Source organism: Brienomyrus brachyistius, chromosome 20, assembly GCF_023856365.1.
Source record: "Brienomyrus brachyistius isolate T26 chromosome 20, BBRACH_0.4, whole genome shotgun sequence".
In the NCBI taxonomy this organism is placed as follows: Eukaryota; Metazoa; Chordata; class Actinopteri; order Osteoglossiformes; family Mormyridae; genus Brienomyrus; species Brienomyrus brachyistius.
Genome location: NC_064552.1, coordinates 20,614,819 through 20,633,497, shown reverse-complemented (window position 1 = coordinate 20,633,497; position 18,679 = coordinate 20,614,819). Strand labels below are relative to the sequence as shown.

The window sequence follows — 18,679 nt, the reverse complement described above, 5'->3', positions numbered from 1 at the left end:
CTTTTCTTTTTAACAAAACCTTTGGTTCCTCCACTTAGAGGTTTTAAATTTGTTTACTTTTAAACTATTTATTTTGTCTCTTTTTATTTTAACGTGTAGCCCTTTGAGATCCTGGGATGTAAAGGGCATTATAAATAAAATGTAGTATTATTATTATTATTATTATTATTATTATGTGTGTAAACCGCCATGCTGAAATAACGTCACAATCTCGGATATCTCAGATAGGAAAATTCTGTCCAACTTCAACGTCAGAAAGGAGGCATGTTTCCGATGGGATTTTTTTCATCCGAGTTCCGCCTCAGAGAGAGAATCGAACGCAGGTATATTACCTTTTTTAATAATCAAAAAACAACCACGGTACACCCATTGGGGAGATTTCATTGACTTACAGTTCGTGCGGATATGAGCTGCATGTGAGATATGTGGAAGGCAGGGCTAGCAGGCGGGAGATGGATGTCACTCTTCTCAGTGTAGAGAATAATAAACGGTATAGGAGAACTCCTTAGCTATAAGTACCATTACAGTGTCAGAATGTTAAGTGGTTCTTTTTATAATTAAACATGTGCCCCGTCAGTCATGTTTCTGTTGACGATCTTGGATATTTGTGCCGACGTCTTGCAGAAGAAAGTTTTAATATGTTGCCCAAAGTTAGGAATACTCCGTAATTTGTGTTTGCTTACATGTATGTACTCTAATTGTTTAATAGTTGCAGTTTTTTTAAATGTAAAATGCCTTATATTGGGTAAAAAAAAAATCACGTAATTAGGGCTGCAACGATTCACCGAGTAACTCGAATAACTCGATTACTAAAAATCTCGATGCAAATTCTTTGCTTCGATGCTTCGTGTAATCCGGACAACTATGTGCTGCTTAGTGATCAGCGTGTTTCACTCGGAGGATTAATACTGTCGCACAGTGCTTATTCTGCATTACGTGTAGCAGGGTTGATTTGATGGCGCAATGGAGGAAGACGGGGAAAATAGTGAGGACAGTCATAGAAAGACGAAAAATGTCTGTCTAAAGTTTGGGAACATTTCAAACAAAAGAAAAGCAAATACTGTACAGTGTGTCCATTGTAAAACCGAATTAGTTTACCACAATAGCACAACGTCAATGATTCAACATCTCAACAGAAAGCACCCAGTCTATGGAACCAGTCCACAGAGCGGAACCAGTATACAAAGTAAGCGTGAAAAGTATAACAAGATTCAGCCTAAGCAGCCCCTAGTTTTCCTCAGTAAAAACACTGTTAACACAACAGCAGTCAAAATGATGCTGTCGTAGTTTAACACGGAGCTGGAGCCTGTCTGTACACTAAGAGCAAAGAGACGGTTCCATTACAGAGATGGCGAACTCAGGTGGAGTGAAAGAAAACAACAGCAGTGCTTGCAATCGCTACTAAACCTTTACTGGTGAGAGTCCGTAATCAAACCAGCTGTTAAGCTGAAAGGTGAAGAAAAGCCATGTTTTCAGCTTCATTAGTTGGAGTGATACCTGCAGCATGCAGGGGTGAGTCTAAAGGGAAGCATGGGGTTTACGCAACTAGATCTATTTCAAGGCTTTAGTAATATTATTTTGCAGATTTAGATTAATATGAATAGTATTACATAATTATGATATAAATATAACATAAAAATTACCCCCTGACAGCCTTGGGTTAGTGAAACTGAGACACTGAATTATCCAACCGCCACATGCTCCTTTAAAGGCTCACACACACACACTCATTCTGTAACACACTTAAACACACACAGATCTTACTCACATTCACTTACACACACAAACATGAGCACAACATTCCTACCTCATTCAGGAGATACAATCCTGTCAGGACTTTTTTACGCCTCCTACAAATGTACAAGAACACAGAGAGTAAAGGCCATTTTAATTCATGCCATAAAGATATATGTATACCTTTTCTCAGTAATTTTGACATCATTTTATTTTTGCATTTAAGAAAGTGTTTTCTTTTAAAAAGCAAAACAAATATGTCCATAAATGCACTAAAAGGGTTTAGTTCTTTTGGCAGGGGTCTCTGCTGGCTATCCTACGTTCTCACGTGAAGAAAATCGTTCCCTAAAACCTGTCAAATCCTAAAATGATCCAAAGATTAATCCTGTGTTCCCCATCTCAGCTGAATAACATTTGCTGTCAATTTATTTACCAGTTATTCTTAGCTGGGGTAGGCTTCTTTGTCTGGTGGGACCCCAACTTTCCCTCATGGCAAGGATGAAAGTGGACTGAAAAATGCATTCATGTTGTAGTTCAGTACTCTCATACTGCTATCCAATGAACTTGATCTTGCTTGTGGTTTGCTTGAGCCTTTATTAGTCCCACCAGTGGGAAATTTGCATAGTCTGCAACTGTGTTTTCTCTAGGGCTGAATTCCACCACCCCAGTGTTCATGAGAAGCAGCCGATCCAGCGGGGTGATGACGGAGAGGTTGGGCGGCGACAAATGCAGCAATTCGGAGGAGTGGACGTCTCACCTTCTGAGAAGGAGCCCGGGGGACAAGGCGAGTGGAGGTGATACAGCCAGTCAGAGGTTTCCTGCTGTGACGGGCGATTCCTTCAAACAGTGTCAGGCATTCATCTGTGTCGTTAAAGGATAAGGCAAAAGTTCCGGGGCCTGGTTTGGGTTTCTGGGCTGTGTCGACCTGGAACTCTTGCAGCTCCTAGCCACTTTTGTGTATCAGTTTCACCCCACGCAACTGGAACTGGGACCTTTATGCTGAAGCATGTAAGACACAAAAAGTTTGTAGGTTCACAATGACTTTATTTGAAACTACACAGTCATTCCAAAACAATGGAGGTTGAATAATTTGTTTTGTTATTTGTTAGTTACTGGAGGGATTGATCACAAATTATTTATATTTTGCTTATATGAACCTATCACATGTATATGACGTCTCACTAATAAGCGCTGGCAAGTTTCACCCCTTGCACCGGCGATATTAGACAGAACTATATTGGTAGCGATTGAAGCTTCTGATACAAAAAGATGGAGATGCAAGCAAAAAATGTATTGGTTGATGCATTAAATGGAATTATTTTTGTTCTCCATGTCTGCTCAATTTTTGCTCTGCTGCATCTCTTTTTCTGCACCTATGAGTACCTTCCAAGTTAGCGCCAGTGCTTGTGGTCAACCAGTCAGCAAGTTTAATGCTATAAGCACCACCGTATTTGAACAAAAAGGACCTAGTCTGGAGGAAGCACTAAAGGGTTCTGGAACTTCTTCCAGGGAACTACAATCGGGCTGAGTTCCCGCAGTGTGAACGTGAGACAAATCCCTGGTTCCAGGAAAAGGTTTTGGTTCCAGACAAAAGCTCAATGTGAAAATTCCTGGAGTTGCGACCCAAACACAAAGAGCCTTGCGGATATGCGCTAAGGTGATGCAGTCTGCCTGAAGTGATCATTTGTGTTTTCAGCATCCAGGAGGTTCCAGCCTACATCCAGGCGGTCCGGTCAGAGCAGAACCCCTGCTGTGGGATCAGAGTCATGTGCTACAGACCAGGGAAAGAGGGTCTGTTTGTGCTCAACGCAATCTGCTGCTGGCTTTGTATTGCAACATACTAATTAACTGGCACAGTCTCAATGTGTTTGATATCATTTTGGTTTCAGCAGACGTCTTCCTGCAGTAACACCACCTGCCATACAAACCAGCAACCTTCCCAGCAGGGTGTCAGAGAGGTTAAAAATGAGGAGGGGGAATACCTGATATCTGAGGGTGAAGGGACTGCGAATGAGAGCCCCCCCAAGGTGAAATGGAGTGTAAATGGGTCTCTTTGCAAATGTCACTTTTCCATTCTGAAGTGATATAATTTCTGTGTTTTAATTTAAAAAGCAACCAACGGTAGGTCACACCAGAAATGGACATAATTTCAGTTTAATGTTTATACTTGAAATAATTTGTTTGGTTTCTGCTCCTTTTTTACTATTAAGCAAATAGAAGCACCTGTATAGATCTGAGGTGAACAGCTTATTCTGTCTTGTTTGTTTTTGTGACAGAAGGTCAAGGGTGCAGCGGTTCAGGATGTGACTGAGGTGGAGCTGATTGGTTCTCTTCTGTTAGTTACTGGTGGGCGGAGCAAACAGTGTGCGAAACCTCCAAACCCAGGTGATTTTAGCTACCAACATATACCATCAAAACTGCAAATGTTTTGGTACATTTGAAGGTCATAGTTTGTGCTTCAGGTTGCCATTTCAAACCAGCAGTGTTAGTACTCGGTAAAGTTCAGGCATGTCGGAGATTGCAGTGTGAATTCCACATTGTGAACATAAACTGCGTATGGAGTAAGGAAGGATCTTTGGAAGATACGTTTCCCTTCACTATTTTTCTGACTTTTTTTTCTATTAACTCTTTTCCCTCTCAGTACTGACTGACTAGTTTTCATCTTGCCTCCAGCAAGGAGAATGAATGAATCTCACCCCAAGGAGTATGTCAGACAACTGAGGGCTGGAACTGTCAACACAAACCAGATATTTAAGTCACCTGAAGAGACACCAGCGAATTCACACAGGAGAGAGGCCTTACCAGTGCTCCCAGTGTGGGAAGAGCTTCAGTTATTTAAATCCGCTGAAGAGCCACCAGCGTATTCACACAGGAGAGAGGCCCTACCAGTGCTCCCAGTGTAAGAAGAGCTTCCGTATTTTAGGAAACCTAAAGACACACCAGCGGATTCACACAGGGGAGAAGCCCTACCAGTGCACCCAGTGTGGGAAGAGCTTCAGAGTGTTAGGAATCCTAAAGAGCCACCAGCGTATTCACACAGGAGAGAGGCCCTACCAGTGCTCCCAGTGTAAGAAGAGCTTCCGTATTTTAGGAAACCTAAAGACACACCAGCGGATTCACACAGGAGAGAGGCCCTACCATTGCTCCCAGTGTGAGAAGAGCTTCAGATATTTAAGTCACCTGAAGAGACACCAGCGAATTCACACAGGAGAGAGGCCTTACCAGTGCTCCCAGTGTGGGAAGAGCTTCAGTTATTTAAATCCGCTGAAGAGCCACCAGCGTATTCACACAGGAGAGAGGCCCTACCAGTGCTCCCAGTGATTTTCTTGATTAGGATACATTGAGACGCACCACCAGACCCATACAGTTCAGTCAGTCCATTAAATGTTTGTTCTTGATTTTTTCAAAATTGTATTTCTGAAATACCTGTATGTTGGGTCCCCCTCATTAGTCGTGTTGATGTTTAGGATTTGTTTGACAAAGATTCAGAGGCAGTGTTTTTTGATTGTTAGAATATATTGTGAAGGTAGTCTTTGACTGCAAAGCAGTTTTATAAACTGTGAAATTGCACGGTTGTGTATTTTACAGAAGATGATTCGGGTTACGTGAAATAAAATTCAGAATTTCTGTAAATTTTTCTGTTTGAAATAGCTCCCTGTTCGTAAGTCTAGATATGATGACAGCTGAGCTAGGGCGTGGCCTCTGCTGTTTAATGTCTCCACCTACTGAGACATGTATAGGCAATGGGTTGTATTAGGTTGCATGTGTAATACGTCACGATTTGTGTGTAGGGGCCATTTTACCAGGGAATGTCGGAGATGTCCGTCACACAGATGCATGAAGTTCTGTATTTCTTTTCAATGTTAAAGAAAGTTTCTTGTAAACTAAATGTATTGCGAGGGCTCAGGACTATGAAAAGCTGTATTTTGTTCAGGCAAATTGGACTGAGGCATTTCTTCATATCGTTTGAAGGAAGTAATCTACCATACAGTTAGCCATAAAATCTAAATGCAGGTGCAATGAGGCACCATAACGCTATCTTAAATTATAATACATGAATTGCCAGCTTTGTGTTACAGTAGGGTGCCAAACATAAACTCAAAAAAACTAAATAAGAAACTTTAGATATACACTCAATAAATACAAACGGGACCAGCGACTGCGACATAGATGATTAGCAACCTCAAGTTCATCAGTCGGTTCTCCCTTTTACATGAGCTCAGTGGCTATAAAAACTCCCACGATTAGATGATAGAAATGTACTTTGTCCTTAGGAACAAAACTAGCTAGTCTGAGTTATTATTAATGAAGGCTTCCATATATGGCAAACCACAAGATGCCACTGCCTGAGCATGTCTGTTGCAATTAATTTAGAATGACCTTGGGAGGCTAGCGAGTTAATTTGGTGTTAGTGGAAAATGACAGAATTGGTTGCCTTCCTGCACATTAATTCGATTCGATGTTACGCCATTTCCAGGTGTGTCGGTGCCCAGTATGAAGCTAATCGCCGCATTATATGTATGAAAAGAAGACAGAATAGCAAAAAAAGTGAGAAAAAATTCTACCTAGATCACCACTAGAGGGAGCTCACACATTCTGTCGTACTTGCCACAGTAACAACAGTGATGTATAGGAACAGAGTTAGAAGACAGTAGTTTATATATAAAAAATGCAGTTTCATTAATCTAATTGGGTGGGCCCAGCTGTCAATACCACCCAGACCTAACCATAGGTCTGCCTCTGCGTCAGTCCATCTACGAAACTGGACAGAAAATTTACAACCGTTCTGTTTAAGTGGTTATATTTAAGGAATGTCACATTAGTAAATTCACGCTTTACATGAACATCTGAAATCGGCAGAGACAAAATCGGCAGTACAGGCAGACCAATGTCTTTGAAACTCCTTTTTCTTTCAGCACCCTCTTACTGCAAAACCTCAATCCAAAGTACTCCATGTTGTTCATCTGTGTGAAACTGCAACAGAAGAGCTCTCTCCACTGGTTTTCTAATTCACCAAGGGAACAGGAAGGCCTTCTTTTGGTAGGCTGCCTACTGCAGGCTCTCTTACCCGGGGTTGTAGGATCTCCAGCTTACTCAAGTGACTCTGTAAGTCACATTTGATACTGTGTCCGGAAGCAGTCCATGCTGCGCTTAGGAATGACATCTGTTTTAGTGTAGAATTGTCTGTAGAATTTACTGTAAATTCTTAGCAAAAAAAAGCTGCCAGAAAAGTATTGCAAAATTGCTGTTAATCACTGTAAAACCCCCAGCTCCATGGGTGTCCCTACAGGTGGCTGCCCTTTGCTGGCAGGCTTGCTGTCACCTTTGTCTGTGCCCGTGTCAAGTAGAGCAAGATGGGGTAGGTGAAAAGAGAATTTCCCCAAGGAGAGTAACAAAGTATCTTCATGTCATTTAGAAAAGAATTACAAAATGTCTTTTACAGGTTTTGTCGTATGTAAATTACAGCAATTGTCTTTTTTAAACAGAAAAATAACAACTGTAATTTGGTTTAAAATATCTTGTATTCTATTCATATTATAGAAGTTACCTGCCATCTGGAATTGGCAATAAATACTATTAATACTTCATAATACTGTATGTTGTTGTAGAATGCTTTTCAAGTTAATTTTTGTTTTTTACATTAGCAGCTATGCAATTCATGCATATTGTTAAGTGCTTTAAATGAGACTAGGACTAAAATGACAGCCTGAGACAGAGACCCACACAGAACAAACTCACATTAACTGGAAAGATGACATTAACTTGTCAATTTCAGGATAATATTCACACCTGTCAGCCACTCGATGGAATTCAACTTAGTCAGAGTTGCAACAAAGTCAAGCATTTTTAAAACTGACCATATTCTAGTTTTAAAGGCCCAATTTGAAATCAGGACTGGAAATCTATTAAGAACAACATGACATTAATGTTAGAATAATGTTATGATATTTTTTGCTGTTCCGTGTTAATGCAATAAAACAACTCTGGTCTAATAGCTCCCTGTCACTTTAATGCTGGATGTGTGTGCAATTTATAGCAAGTTAGGCAAACCACGGATTCAACCATTAAACTGCATTTTCATTCCACATTTTTCGACAGTTCGGTCCAAAAACTTATTCCACCAAATCAGCCGTAACAAATTCCAATAACTTCAACCTTCAAATGTATTAAAGTTGATCTTTTTCAGTGTGTTCCTAAATCTTACGATATAAGCAAAAGGTATAAATAATAGATTAAGAACAATTTCCATTTACATAGTGGAGAAGAGTCCTCATCTTTTGTACATGTCTCATGCTCAGAGTCCATCAATCACCTGAGGAGAGATTTCGTGGTTGTGCACTGTGTGTTGTGCTGTGGTGTGTCAGCACTGATCGGCAAATTACAAAGTTATTCTGAGTTGCAAACATTCACAAAATGTTTGCTGTAAAAGTTGTCTTTGTGATAATACTGTTTGTTTTCATTTACTAGATAAATGTGCATGTGTAATCATCCATCCATCCATTTTCCAAACCAAACCACTTATCCTACTGGGTCGTGGGGGATCCAGAGCCTATCCCAGAATCAATGGGCATGAGGCAGGGAGGCAGCCCATCGCAGGGCACACTCACACACCATTCACACCTACGGGCAATTTAGCAACTCCAATTAGCCTCAGCATGTTTTTGGACTGTGGGGGGAAACCGGAGAGAACCCCACGACAACATGGGGAGAACATGCAAACTCTGCACACATGTGACCCAGGCGGATACTCGAACCCGGGTCCTAGAGGTGTGAGGCAACAGTGCTAACCACTGCACCACCATGCCGCCCCGCATGTATAATCAAATCTTTAAAATTGTAGGTCACATGGTATTCTAAAGCAACAAAACTTCAACAATGAACATTCAACAATGATCCAAATACAATGATCTCATGTTGTCTTTAGAAGTTGAATCATTTGAATTCATACTAAATGGAAAACATTCAGCCAAACAGCAACTCTTACTAATTTGGGACATGTCAGAGGCATGTAAAAGACAAATATTTAAATATGTGCAGAGTTAAATCTGCTGCTTCTAAAACAGGTTACATATTGCCACTTTTTAGGCCAAAATGAGTTGTTACTGGTCTTTTACTGATCACGACGAAACGGAACTGCTAAATTTGTACAAATCAAGATGCATCTTTGATGAACTGACATGCAAATGGTCCTACTGGGTTGCTTTTGCCTGTGAATCGGTCTGTTTCGTAGTACCTCTTGACCGAGTTTGACGTGAGAATGGTGTGTTCCTTTGTTCGGTATGATTTTTGTAGTGCTTTGTCTACAGTACGTTTAGTGATATAGTAATCATGGCCCCTATGAAAGTGAACATGATTGCAGCAAACCAAAGAGGAAAGCAGTGAGGGTATTTGTAGAACGTAAAAAGGAAATTATAGCAAGACTTGAAGGTGGTGCACGTGAGTCTGTACTTAGGCAAGTTAGCTTTGGGTTGCATTGGGAAGTTGGGTTTCATTTTCACACCATGCATGCATGTGACCTGTAGGATTTACAAAATTACATCGCAGACATGGATTACTGATGATGAACAACTTGCAGTATATATTTGAGAAGAAATGAAAGTTATGAACATATATGACTTTATTAGTGGTAACGCAGGATGGCATGGTGGTGCAGTGGCTAGCCCTGTTGCCTCATGCTTCTCGGAGCTGGGTTCAAGCCCCTGCTAGGGTTTCATGTGTGTGGAGCTTGCATGTTTTCCCCATGTTATTGCGAGGTGTCCTCCAGGTACCTCCATGCTCAGGCTAAACAGAGTTACCAAATGGTTCATAGGTGGTCATGTGTCAGTGTGCCTTGCAATGGGTGTCTCATCCTGGGTTATTCCCTGCTTTGCACCAATTGGTTCTGGACTGGATGGAGGTAGATGAGAACTGAGTTTCAAAATATTAAGTGTATAAAACCCAGCCCTCACCTGCTGCCAGACAATGGCACTACAAATGCAGCAATTTCTGTGCAGGTTGTTTCAAACATTACGTTAAAAACATACATGGCAAATTTGAAGGACTTACTGAGCGCCTCATATGCTTCATTTAAGCTACCGGCAGAAAGCGTGACGCAAAGTGGTTTTTATAGTTTCAAAGAAGCGCATCCTTCATTTTCACGCCATGCGTGCATGTCTTCATAATAAAAATTATTTTGTGTCCGCAAGCTAAATAAATAAATGTGTTGATGGTGAGCTACCGGGCGCTTTCTGAGGCTTATATTGTGAAGCCATATTCCTTGTTTAGCCGATTAACTTTGAGGATAAGTGGCGGTAACTCTGGCTTTTCAATATCACACCGCTAGTTTTCTTCACTCTTAAAAATGCTGAGTTGACGCTGTTGGCTTCGTACTTCAGGTTAACTTGACCCAAACTGAGTTGTTAATACCTAAATACTTGTAACCCATACAGTGCGGACCTGAAGGAGAATGGGCACGTCATGTAACTCTGCCAGTGAGAGGTGTCCTTGGAAGTAGCTCTCACTACCTGATCTGTACAGCCTTTTTTATTTTATTTATTTTATTGTCACTTAAAGATTTACAAACAAAAAAGCACAATAATAGTTACATACAGTCAGCGTGTCAATTTAAAGCGCTCTCACAATCAGCACCCATCTGGCCCTGCCCTTCATGTCTCCAACCGGTTTGGCCAGTAGGTGTCGCTGGCCATCGTGTTCCTCCCTGTCTCTTGCCCTTCAGTCCCAGTGTGCTTAAGTCCCTTCTGTTTTCCCTGTTCCTTGGACTGCTGCATAGCTTAGTATGTTGAGCATTCATCTCAGACTGTTAGTGCTGACATATGATTGGCTGATTAGATTTAACAAGCAGTTGACCTGGTGTACCTAATAAAGTGGAAGAATAAGGGAAAAATCAAATGTATTTTTCATCATGGCAATATCTGACCATCAGTTACCTGCCTTCTTAGCTTCTGCCAAAAAACAAACTCTGACACCTTTTTGTACCGTGTTAGTGTCCAGGGCTTTTAAGTGAACTTCCCTCTTTAAACTACTCATAATGAGTATTAGACTTGTGAGATGTGTGTCAGGTTTGTATTGAATATGGATCATTAAAGTGTGTTTGATACAGGGACAAAAATTATAACTTAATTACATCCACCAGGGAGAGCAGTGATTATGAAAACTTCTTATCTTAACTTCACTACAAAAATGAAAATCTAAGCAATTATAATTTTCTTATATTTAGACATAATTCCAGTTTCATTAATAAATTGATTATACTGCAATTAATGGCCTGTGAAATTTAAGAAATTGTTTCTGCTGTGAGGCTAAGATGGCCTAAAACTATCAAAATGTGTTTTAGTCAGTTTATTGATGAAGTTAGAATTTTGTATTTTACTTCACCGTCAAGCTGAAGAAGGAGTCCTATCGGGCCTTTTTGGCCTGTGGGACTCCAGATGCAGCTGACGGCTACCGGCAGGCCAAGCGTAATGTGGCTTTGGCGGTTGCTGAGGCAAAAACTCGGGTGTGGGAGGAGTTTGGCGAGGCCATGGAGAACGACTTCCGTACGGCTTCGAGGAGATTCTGGTCCACCATCCGGCGGCTCCGGGCGGGAAAGCGGTGCAGCATCAACACTATTTATGGTGGGGATGGTGCGCTGCTGACCTCAACTCGGGACGTCTTGGGTCGGTGGAAGGAATACTTCGAAGACCTCCTCAATCCCACCGACACGCCTTCCGATATGGAAGCAGAGTGTGGGGACTTGGGGGTGGACTCGCCTATTTCTGGGGCGGAGGTCACTGAGGTGGTCAAACAGCTCCTCGGTGGCCGGGCCCCGGGGGTGGGTGAGATTCGCCCGGAGTTCCTTAAGGCTCTGGATGCTGTGGGGCTGTCCTGGCTGACACGCATCTGCGGCATCGCGTGGACATCGGGGGCAGTGCCTCAGGACTGGCAGACCGGGGTGGTGGTCCCCCTCTTTAAGAAGGGGGACCGGAGGGTGTGCTCCAACTATCGGGGGATCACACTCCTCAGCCTCCCTGGTAAGGTCTATTCGGGGGTCCTGGAGAGGAGGGTCCGCCGGATTGTCGAGCCTCGGATTCAGGAGGAGCAGTGTGGTTTTCGCCCTGGCCGTGGAACAGTGGACCAGCTCTATACTCTCAGCAGGGTTTTGGAGGGTTCATGGGAGTTTGCCCAACCAGTCTACATGTGTTTTGTGGACTTGGAGAGTGCATTCGACCGTGTCCCTCGGGGAGTCCTGTGGGGAGTGCTCCGGGAGTATGGGGTTCCGGGCCCCCTTTTAAGGGCGGTTCAGTCCCTGTATGACCTGTGCCAGAGCCTGGTCCACATGGGCGGCAATAAGTCGGACTTGTTTCCGGTGAGGGTTGGACTCCGTCAGGGCTGCCCTTTGTCACCGATTCTGTCTATAGCTTTAATGGACAGAATTTCTAGGCGCAGCCAGGGCGTTGAGGGTGTCCGGTTCGGTGACCTCAGGATTAGGTCTCTGCTTTTTGCCGATGATGTGGTTCTGTTGGCCTCATCGGACCGTGACCTTCAGCTCTCACTGGAGCAGTTCGCAGCCGAGTGTGAAGCGGTTGGGATGAGAATCAGCACCTCCAAATCCGAGACCATGGTTCTCAGCCGGAAAAGCGTAGAATGCTCTCTCCGAGTTGGGGATGGGGTCCTCCCCCAAGTGGAGGAGTTGAAGTATCTCGGGATCTTGTTCACGAGTGGGGGAACGATGGAACGGGAGTTCAACGGGCGGATCGGTGCGGCGTCAGCAGTCATGTGGGCGCTGCATCGGTCTGTCATGGTGAAGAGAGAGCTGAGCCAAAAGGCGAAGCTCTCGATTTACCAGTCAATCTACGTTCCTACCCTCACCTATGGTCATGAAAAATAAAAAAACATATGGTTCTGTACTGTGCTTGAATAAAACAGACACATTCCTTAGTGTGTTCTGTCTGTCTAATAGTCTGAAAGGCTGCTGATGGCTGCATATTCACGGGCTGGGGTGGGGGTGGGGGGCAGTCACAATGACATGTGAATGTGTCATTAACTTCTCTGCTTGGCCACAATGAAAAGAGATGTTTGCAGGGGATCAAGGTGAGGTTGTTTTCTTAACATAAGAATACTGAACCAATGGTCAAGCAGGGTGGTGGTAGTATCATGCTGTTTTACTGACAGTACTTTACATTACTACGTTGCACAAAGAGGATGGAATAATGAAGTAGCACTAGATAGATAGATTGGGAATTTTTTTGTCATAGTACCAGACTCAAAAAGAGGAACATAAAAGAAACACAGCATAATCAGTATTTACTGTAACCCTTTGGAGTGTGAGGCCTCTCACCCACTTTCAAAGTAGTCTGACATGCCTTAACATTTTACAGTTTTTCTGAATTGCTAAAACACGTTTCCTAAAATCTCCTCTCCTTTAATCAAACCACTAAGCACAAACCCTAAAATTCAAGCTAAACTCACAAAAAAATGAAAACACTACCAGTCAAAATAGTTTTTGGCATGTAAATTAGAAACTGTAAGACTATAATAAAAAAAAAGTATGGTCGTCTACTATGACTGATAACTAATATGTAACGTTTGCCGTATTCAGTCCTCCAGAAAAGTTACTGGAAAGAACAAAGCCATAAAATGTACCCAAATCACAAAATGGTTTGGAGCGCAAAAACAATTGGTGTGCATCGTTGTCTATGTACTGGGCATCGCAATTCATTAAACACACATCTCATTAGAAATGCCCCACCTTACTTCTGTTAAAAACTGTTAAAGCCATAAAGTTGAATATGAGGCTAACTTAACTGCGGTAACATTAAGGCTGAGGTATACAGTCTGTGTGAATGGTTGCGACAGAGGTGAAAGGCCATGAACAATACTTTTTTCTTTCATTATCGGTAGTCAAACAGTAAAAATAGTAAAACAGGTATAAACAGGCAAAATAAATACAATAAATAGGTGTCAGTAATGACAAAAAATATTAGGGGAACTCAGCAAACCGAGCAAAGTGGCAAACATAGTATGTCTTGATGCAACCGAACCAAACATCAGTGTCAACAATAAATGCACAAAATATAGCCTGCGTGCAATAAACTGTAAGGATGTTATATAAGTTCTTATGTAGTGCTTTTGAATGATTACTTGAATATGATTTGCGAATTGACGGAATACAGGGTTATGCAGGGCCGTGCAGAGATGTTTGAAGGGGCACATAGAACCAAGCTAAATAACGACCCACATTTATCAGGAATCTAATATGGAATTGCATCATACTCACTGTCATCGGGTGAGAACAATGCAAAGCAAACGTAGCTTATGTTTTACCTGATGGGGCACGATGTTGCTGTTGAGGGGTTGCTGCTGCCCCTGCTGCTGATAGTGCTGGACGGCAGGGCTGTGTTGTGCACATACAGTGACGTTTTACACATTCTCCAGAATACTGTACATACTACGGCCACAAGTTTGCATCATGGTGCTGATCCAGAATCCTTCCCTTATCATGTATTCATTGTGCTATAATAATAAAGCAATAAGAATAAAAAATATACAATAATGTATTTATGATGATTCAGTTTGCTTGACTATCCACTCTGTGCAAGGCAGCAAGCTTATTAAATGTTTAAATTGTAGTGGTACAATAATTTTGCTTCTGTAAAATCTGCATTTTGTCATATTTGAAATATAAATCTAATACACTCTGTATATAATTATAATTTTCTTTAAAATACAGTGTGTGTTTTTATATCGTAATAGTCCATAATTATGTAGATATGCATGTTAGATAGTTTTTAGTGAAATATAAGCCCTCCAGAAAGGCAGGGGAAAGCCTGGTAACTTACTTTAAAACAAAATATGTTCCCTAAAATGGTGGACAGAGTTAGACCCATGACACTCTCACCCAGTTAGCTAGCGGCTAATGACCACCACTACTTGTGCAGTTAATAAAAGGACAGGTAATGTTTTGTCGCGCTGTTGCACACTGTGCAGACACAGCATTCTCATTTGTTTCAATTCGTCAGTTGCCACAAGACAATTTAAAGTGTACATAATCACCTAATACTCCTGTCTGCGATAGACAATAGTGTACGCTGTACACCTTTACTGGTTTTTGTTGCATCACTCTGCGTCTCCCAAATAATTTCTGTGTTTCCCCTACAGCTCTGCACCGCCCAGCCAGCAAAAAATGCACGTGCTCTTTGCGAGCTTGTTCCCAGCTCGTAACCAGCGCGCTCTGCCGTCAAGGGTGAGCATTGGTTAATGGTCATCATGTGACTGATGCAAGCCAGATATTTTTATTTAGCAAAATTGAGATTAATAGTGGGGCGGCATGGTGGTGCAGTGGTTAGCACTGTTGCCTCACGCCTCTGGGACACGGGTTTGACTCTCCACCTGGATCACATGTGTGTGGAGCTTGCATGTTCTCCCCATGTCATCGTGGGTTTTCCTCCGGGTACCCTGGTTTCCCCCCACAGTCCAAAAACATGCTGAGGCTAATTGGACTTGCTAAATTGCCCGTAGAGATTGAATGGTGTGTGAGTGTGTCCTGCGATGGGCTGGCCCCCCATACTGGGTTGTTGCCAGCCTCATGCCCATTGCATCCGGGATAGGCTCCGGACCCCCCGCAACCCAGTAGGATAAGCAGTTTGGAAAATGGATGGATGGATGATAAAATTAACGTATGCTATTAACGTCTTATAGCATTAAAATACATTATTAACGTCTGTTTCCAATGTTAATAATATGATTTAAATCGATCACCAAAATAATAAGTATATATGTAATGGAGCGTTTGTGTGCCGAGTAGGTATATTCAAACCACTGTGGGGAGTTCGGTTAGAACTCTGATATAACCGCAAACAGAATCTGGATGACTCAAACTTCTTTTAATGAAGACTCTTATTTGCGAGTTTTCGGCAACCGTTATCACTTATTACGTGTAAAATAGTGTGTGGTCTGTGAACATAAATAACATACAGTCGGGCTCGGCTTCACAGGCCATCCATGTGGTGGACACTTCACATGGGTCCATTCGGCTGACGTCATACATATCCAGATGAGCGAGTCCTCGCGTGATGTCATCAACTGGGTTGTCTCCTGCTGTCAGCTCCTGGATCTCCGCAACTCGAGTACCCACAAATACTTTGTCGCGACATGAATCCGACAACACCCATGTAAGGACAGTCAGTGAGTCAGACCACAATGTGCAGCTACGGATGGGAAGGGTTAGTTCAGTGGATATAACCTTGTAAAACTGCGCACCTGTGAGGGCTGCACACAGCTCCAACCGTGGAATGGACTGCTGCTTCTGGGGTGCGACGCGGGAGCGTGCCGCAAGAGAGGAGACCTCGATGTCGCCCCTTTTATCCTCAGTCCTGAGATAAGCAACAGGTCCATATGCCTGCTCTGAGGCATTGCGAAACACATGGATGTCTCTCATACGGCTGGAGTTGTCCATTTCTGGGCTGGAGTAACACCTGGGTAATGCTATCTTTTGCAGGTGTTCCAGCTCTGCCTCCCAGGTATGCCGTGAGTGCAGCAGTTCCTCTGGTAGATGGGGATCATCCCACTCCCCTTTCTTGTCCCACAGGCGCTACACAAGTATCTTTGCTTGTGTTGTATAGGGTACTAAGTAGCCAAGAGGGTCATATCAGATAATAAGAACTTTATATACGTTTCTCATAGTGGCTACGGAATACTCAACATGACAATGCTTCCAAAATTCAGTTCCAAAACATACGTATTTTAAAGTGCGTGTTTATAATTCAACCACATGAATTCAGTTAACTTAATTTAGCTTCAAAATAAATTTGAAAAGAAGAAATTCAGTTGAAAATATTCCATGTGTTTTATTCGCATCTTTATTATTCAAGCAGTAATATTCAGTCGTCTTATTTGTGCTTTACAATATTCAGTCCCGTTATTTTCGCTGTTTCAAATACGCTGCCAGAATTTCAGTGGTTTAAAATACGGTCCAAAATTCAACCCTCTACATCCAGGACCAGCAGGATGACTAATAGAATGCAGATAGAGTTCGTCTAACTGCTGTCCAAAATGGAGCCAGCGGGAAATACAAGTACTGATTGACTTGGCAGCAGATTTTTGTTGATTGTGTTATTTATGTTTCTTGTCGTTTACTAGTCAATCCGATAACTTATTGCGCCCCCAAGTAATAGGTTTTTATGTAAGTACTTCGCTAGCTGCATTAATTATCACCAAACTTATCTTGCTTAACGTAAGATGCCTGCGGGCACCTACAAGGTCCGTTAGCTTGCAAGCTGGCCAGCTAGGTAGTTGGGATGGGATAGTACTCGACTTGGAGACTGACAGGGCCGCAATGTCTGCGATGACACCAGAAGGGACCTTAAAAGGACTTTTTGAAAGTATGATATGCCTAATTAATTAAGGAAAAGACGGTGAAGATGAAACGGCATCCGACTGGGCTGGGCCGTAAAATATCGTGTCGTGTTTATGAACATTCATATTGTCATCAGTGTATAGTTGTCAGGATTCGCGGGTGCGGACGGGTAGGCAGGCAGGGAAGAACGAAATAGGTAGCCGAAAGCCGGGGAAAACTGGGGATTTATTAAGGGGAAGACGGCTACGGGGAGACCAGGACATCGGAACGCTACTAACATCAATGATGGACAAAAGGCAGGGCAAGACGTGGACTGATATCCATATCCTCTTCTCATGACTAGCATTAACTGTTTTGACTGTTTGGACGTCTTTCTTCATCTCCTGAATTTCTTGAAAAAGAAATTCGGACTGCTCTTTTAGAGCTTCAATAGACTCTGTATTCTTTGTTATAACTGTGCAAGACTATTGGTACTTTAATTTTGATTGCTATCATTCTCATGATATTTTCCTGCAGCTCAGATAAACTAGGTTCACCTTTTCCTTTTTTAGGGAGTGCTGGTGACTGTGACGCCTGACTCGTCCGCTCCTCATGTGTGCCACGCCCCCTGATTACCCATGTGTGCTTCCCCGATTGTTTCCAGCCCTGTCCGGTTATGTTGCCCTGCTTTATTGTATTTAAGTCCTGGTCTCCCCTGTTTCCATGTCTGTCATTGATGGTTGTTTCGTGGTGTTTTTTAGTGGATGTCCGTGCCTGTCCCTATTAAACCCTCATTTGCCCCGATTCCTGCCTGCCTGCCTGTTTTTGGATCGCTCGCGCTTCCTGAGCGATCTTCGTCCGGCTCGTCTCGCCGTTACCGTGACAGAATGACAGACCGAAAGAAAAAGAGGAAGCAGAGGAAAGGAAAGCCCCAGCCGGAGCCCATCAGCCTGGGCACGTGCTCCCTCGCCCACTCCTGGCTTCTCGGAGAGGAAGAGAGAGAGGAGCTCGTCCGGGCCTCCGTCCCTGAACCGCTCCCCATGGGAGCCTACTACCTGGCGAGGCTCGGGGCTTCCAGCGAGGACGAGGAGGACACACCCTTCTCGTTCCCTGAACTAGAGCCGATCACTCTGGACCAGCTACCGCCCCTGAGCCGGTATAATTACCGACCCGAGTGTATGGCGAATTGGGGGGGTTTTAGGGCTGTCAGGGACTCGATCCCTCGAGTACCCCGGGTCCCGAAGAGGACCGCGCCCGTATCCCCTTCCCGGGACTTCCCAGTCCCGCCACCGCCGGTTGTCCCTCCAGAGGCGCCTCCCTCATCCCTGCCAGAGGCAGTGACCACTCTGGCAGGCAGGTTTTTCGCCCTCCAAGGGCTCAAAGGTAGATGTTGCTAATGACTAAGGGTTATCAAAGCCAAAGTTGCTTAGGTAAACATTGTCAAGTAGGTATTAGGTGAGAAAACCAAAAGATCTTGATTCAGCCCCACAAACACACGAATGCACCGGCCGCCATCTTAAACCTCCCCCCTTTGAAAAATATACACTGCTTAAAAAAATTTAAGGAACAATTTTTAATCAGAGTATAGCATCAAGTCTATTAAACTTCTGGGATATTGATCTGGTCAGTTAA

At 43.1% G+C, this 18,679-nt stretch overlaps 2 protein-coding genes across 2 annotated transcripts in view; both read left to right on the top strand.

Annotated features, from left to right (window-relative positions):
* Positions 1-5,382, top strand: part of LOC125716005 (zinc finger protein 436-like) — a 111,740-nt gene extending 106,358 nt beyond the window's left edge. Inside the window, exon 10 of the mRNA XM_048988209.1 lies at positions 5,261-5,382. The gene's annotated coding sequence lies outside the window, so the exon portion shown is untranslated. The remainder of the gene's footprint in view (positions 1-5,260) is intronic.
* LOC125715304 (zinc finger protein 883-like) overlaps positions 1-18,679 on the top strand; it is a 54,862-nt gene that overhangs the window by 24,010 nt on the left and 12,173 nt on the right. The window contains exons 5-6 of the mRNA XM_048986613.1: positions 4,610-4,984; positions 7,993-8,014. Coding sequence (XP_048842570.1) covers positions 4,610-4,984; positions 7,993-8,014 — 397 coding nt within the window. The remainder of the gene's footprint in view (positions 1-4,609; positions 4,985-7,992; positions 8,015-18,679) is intronic.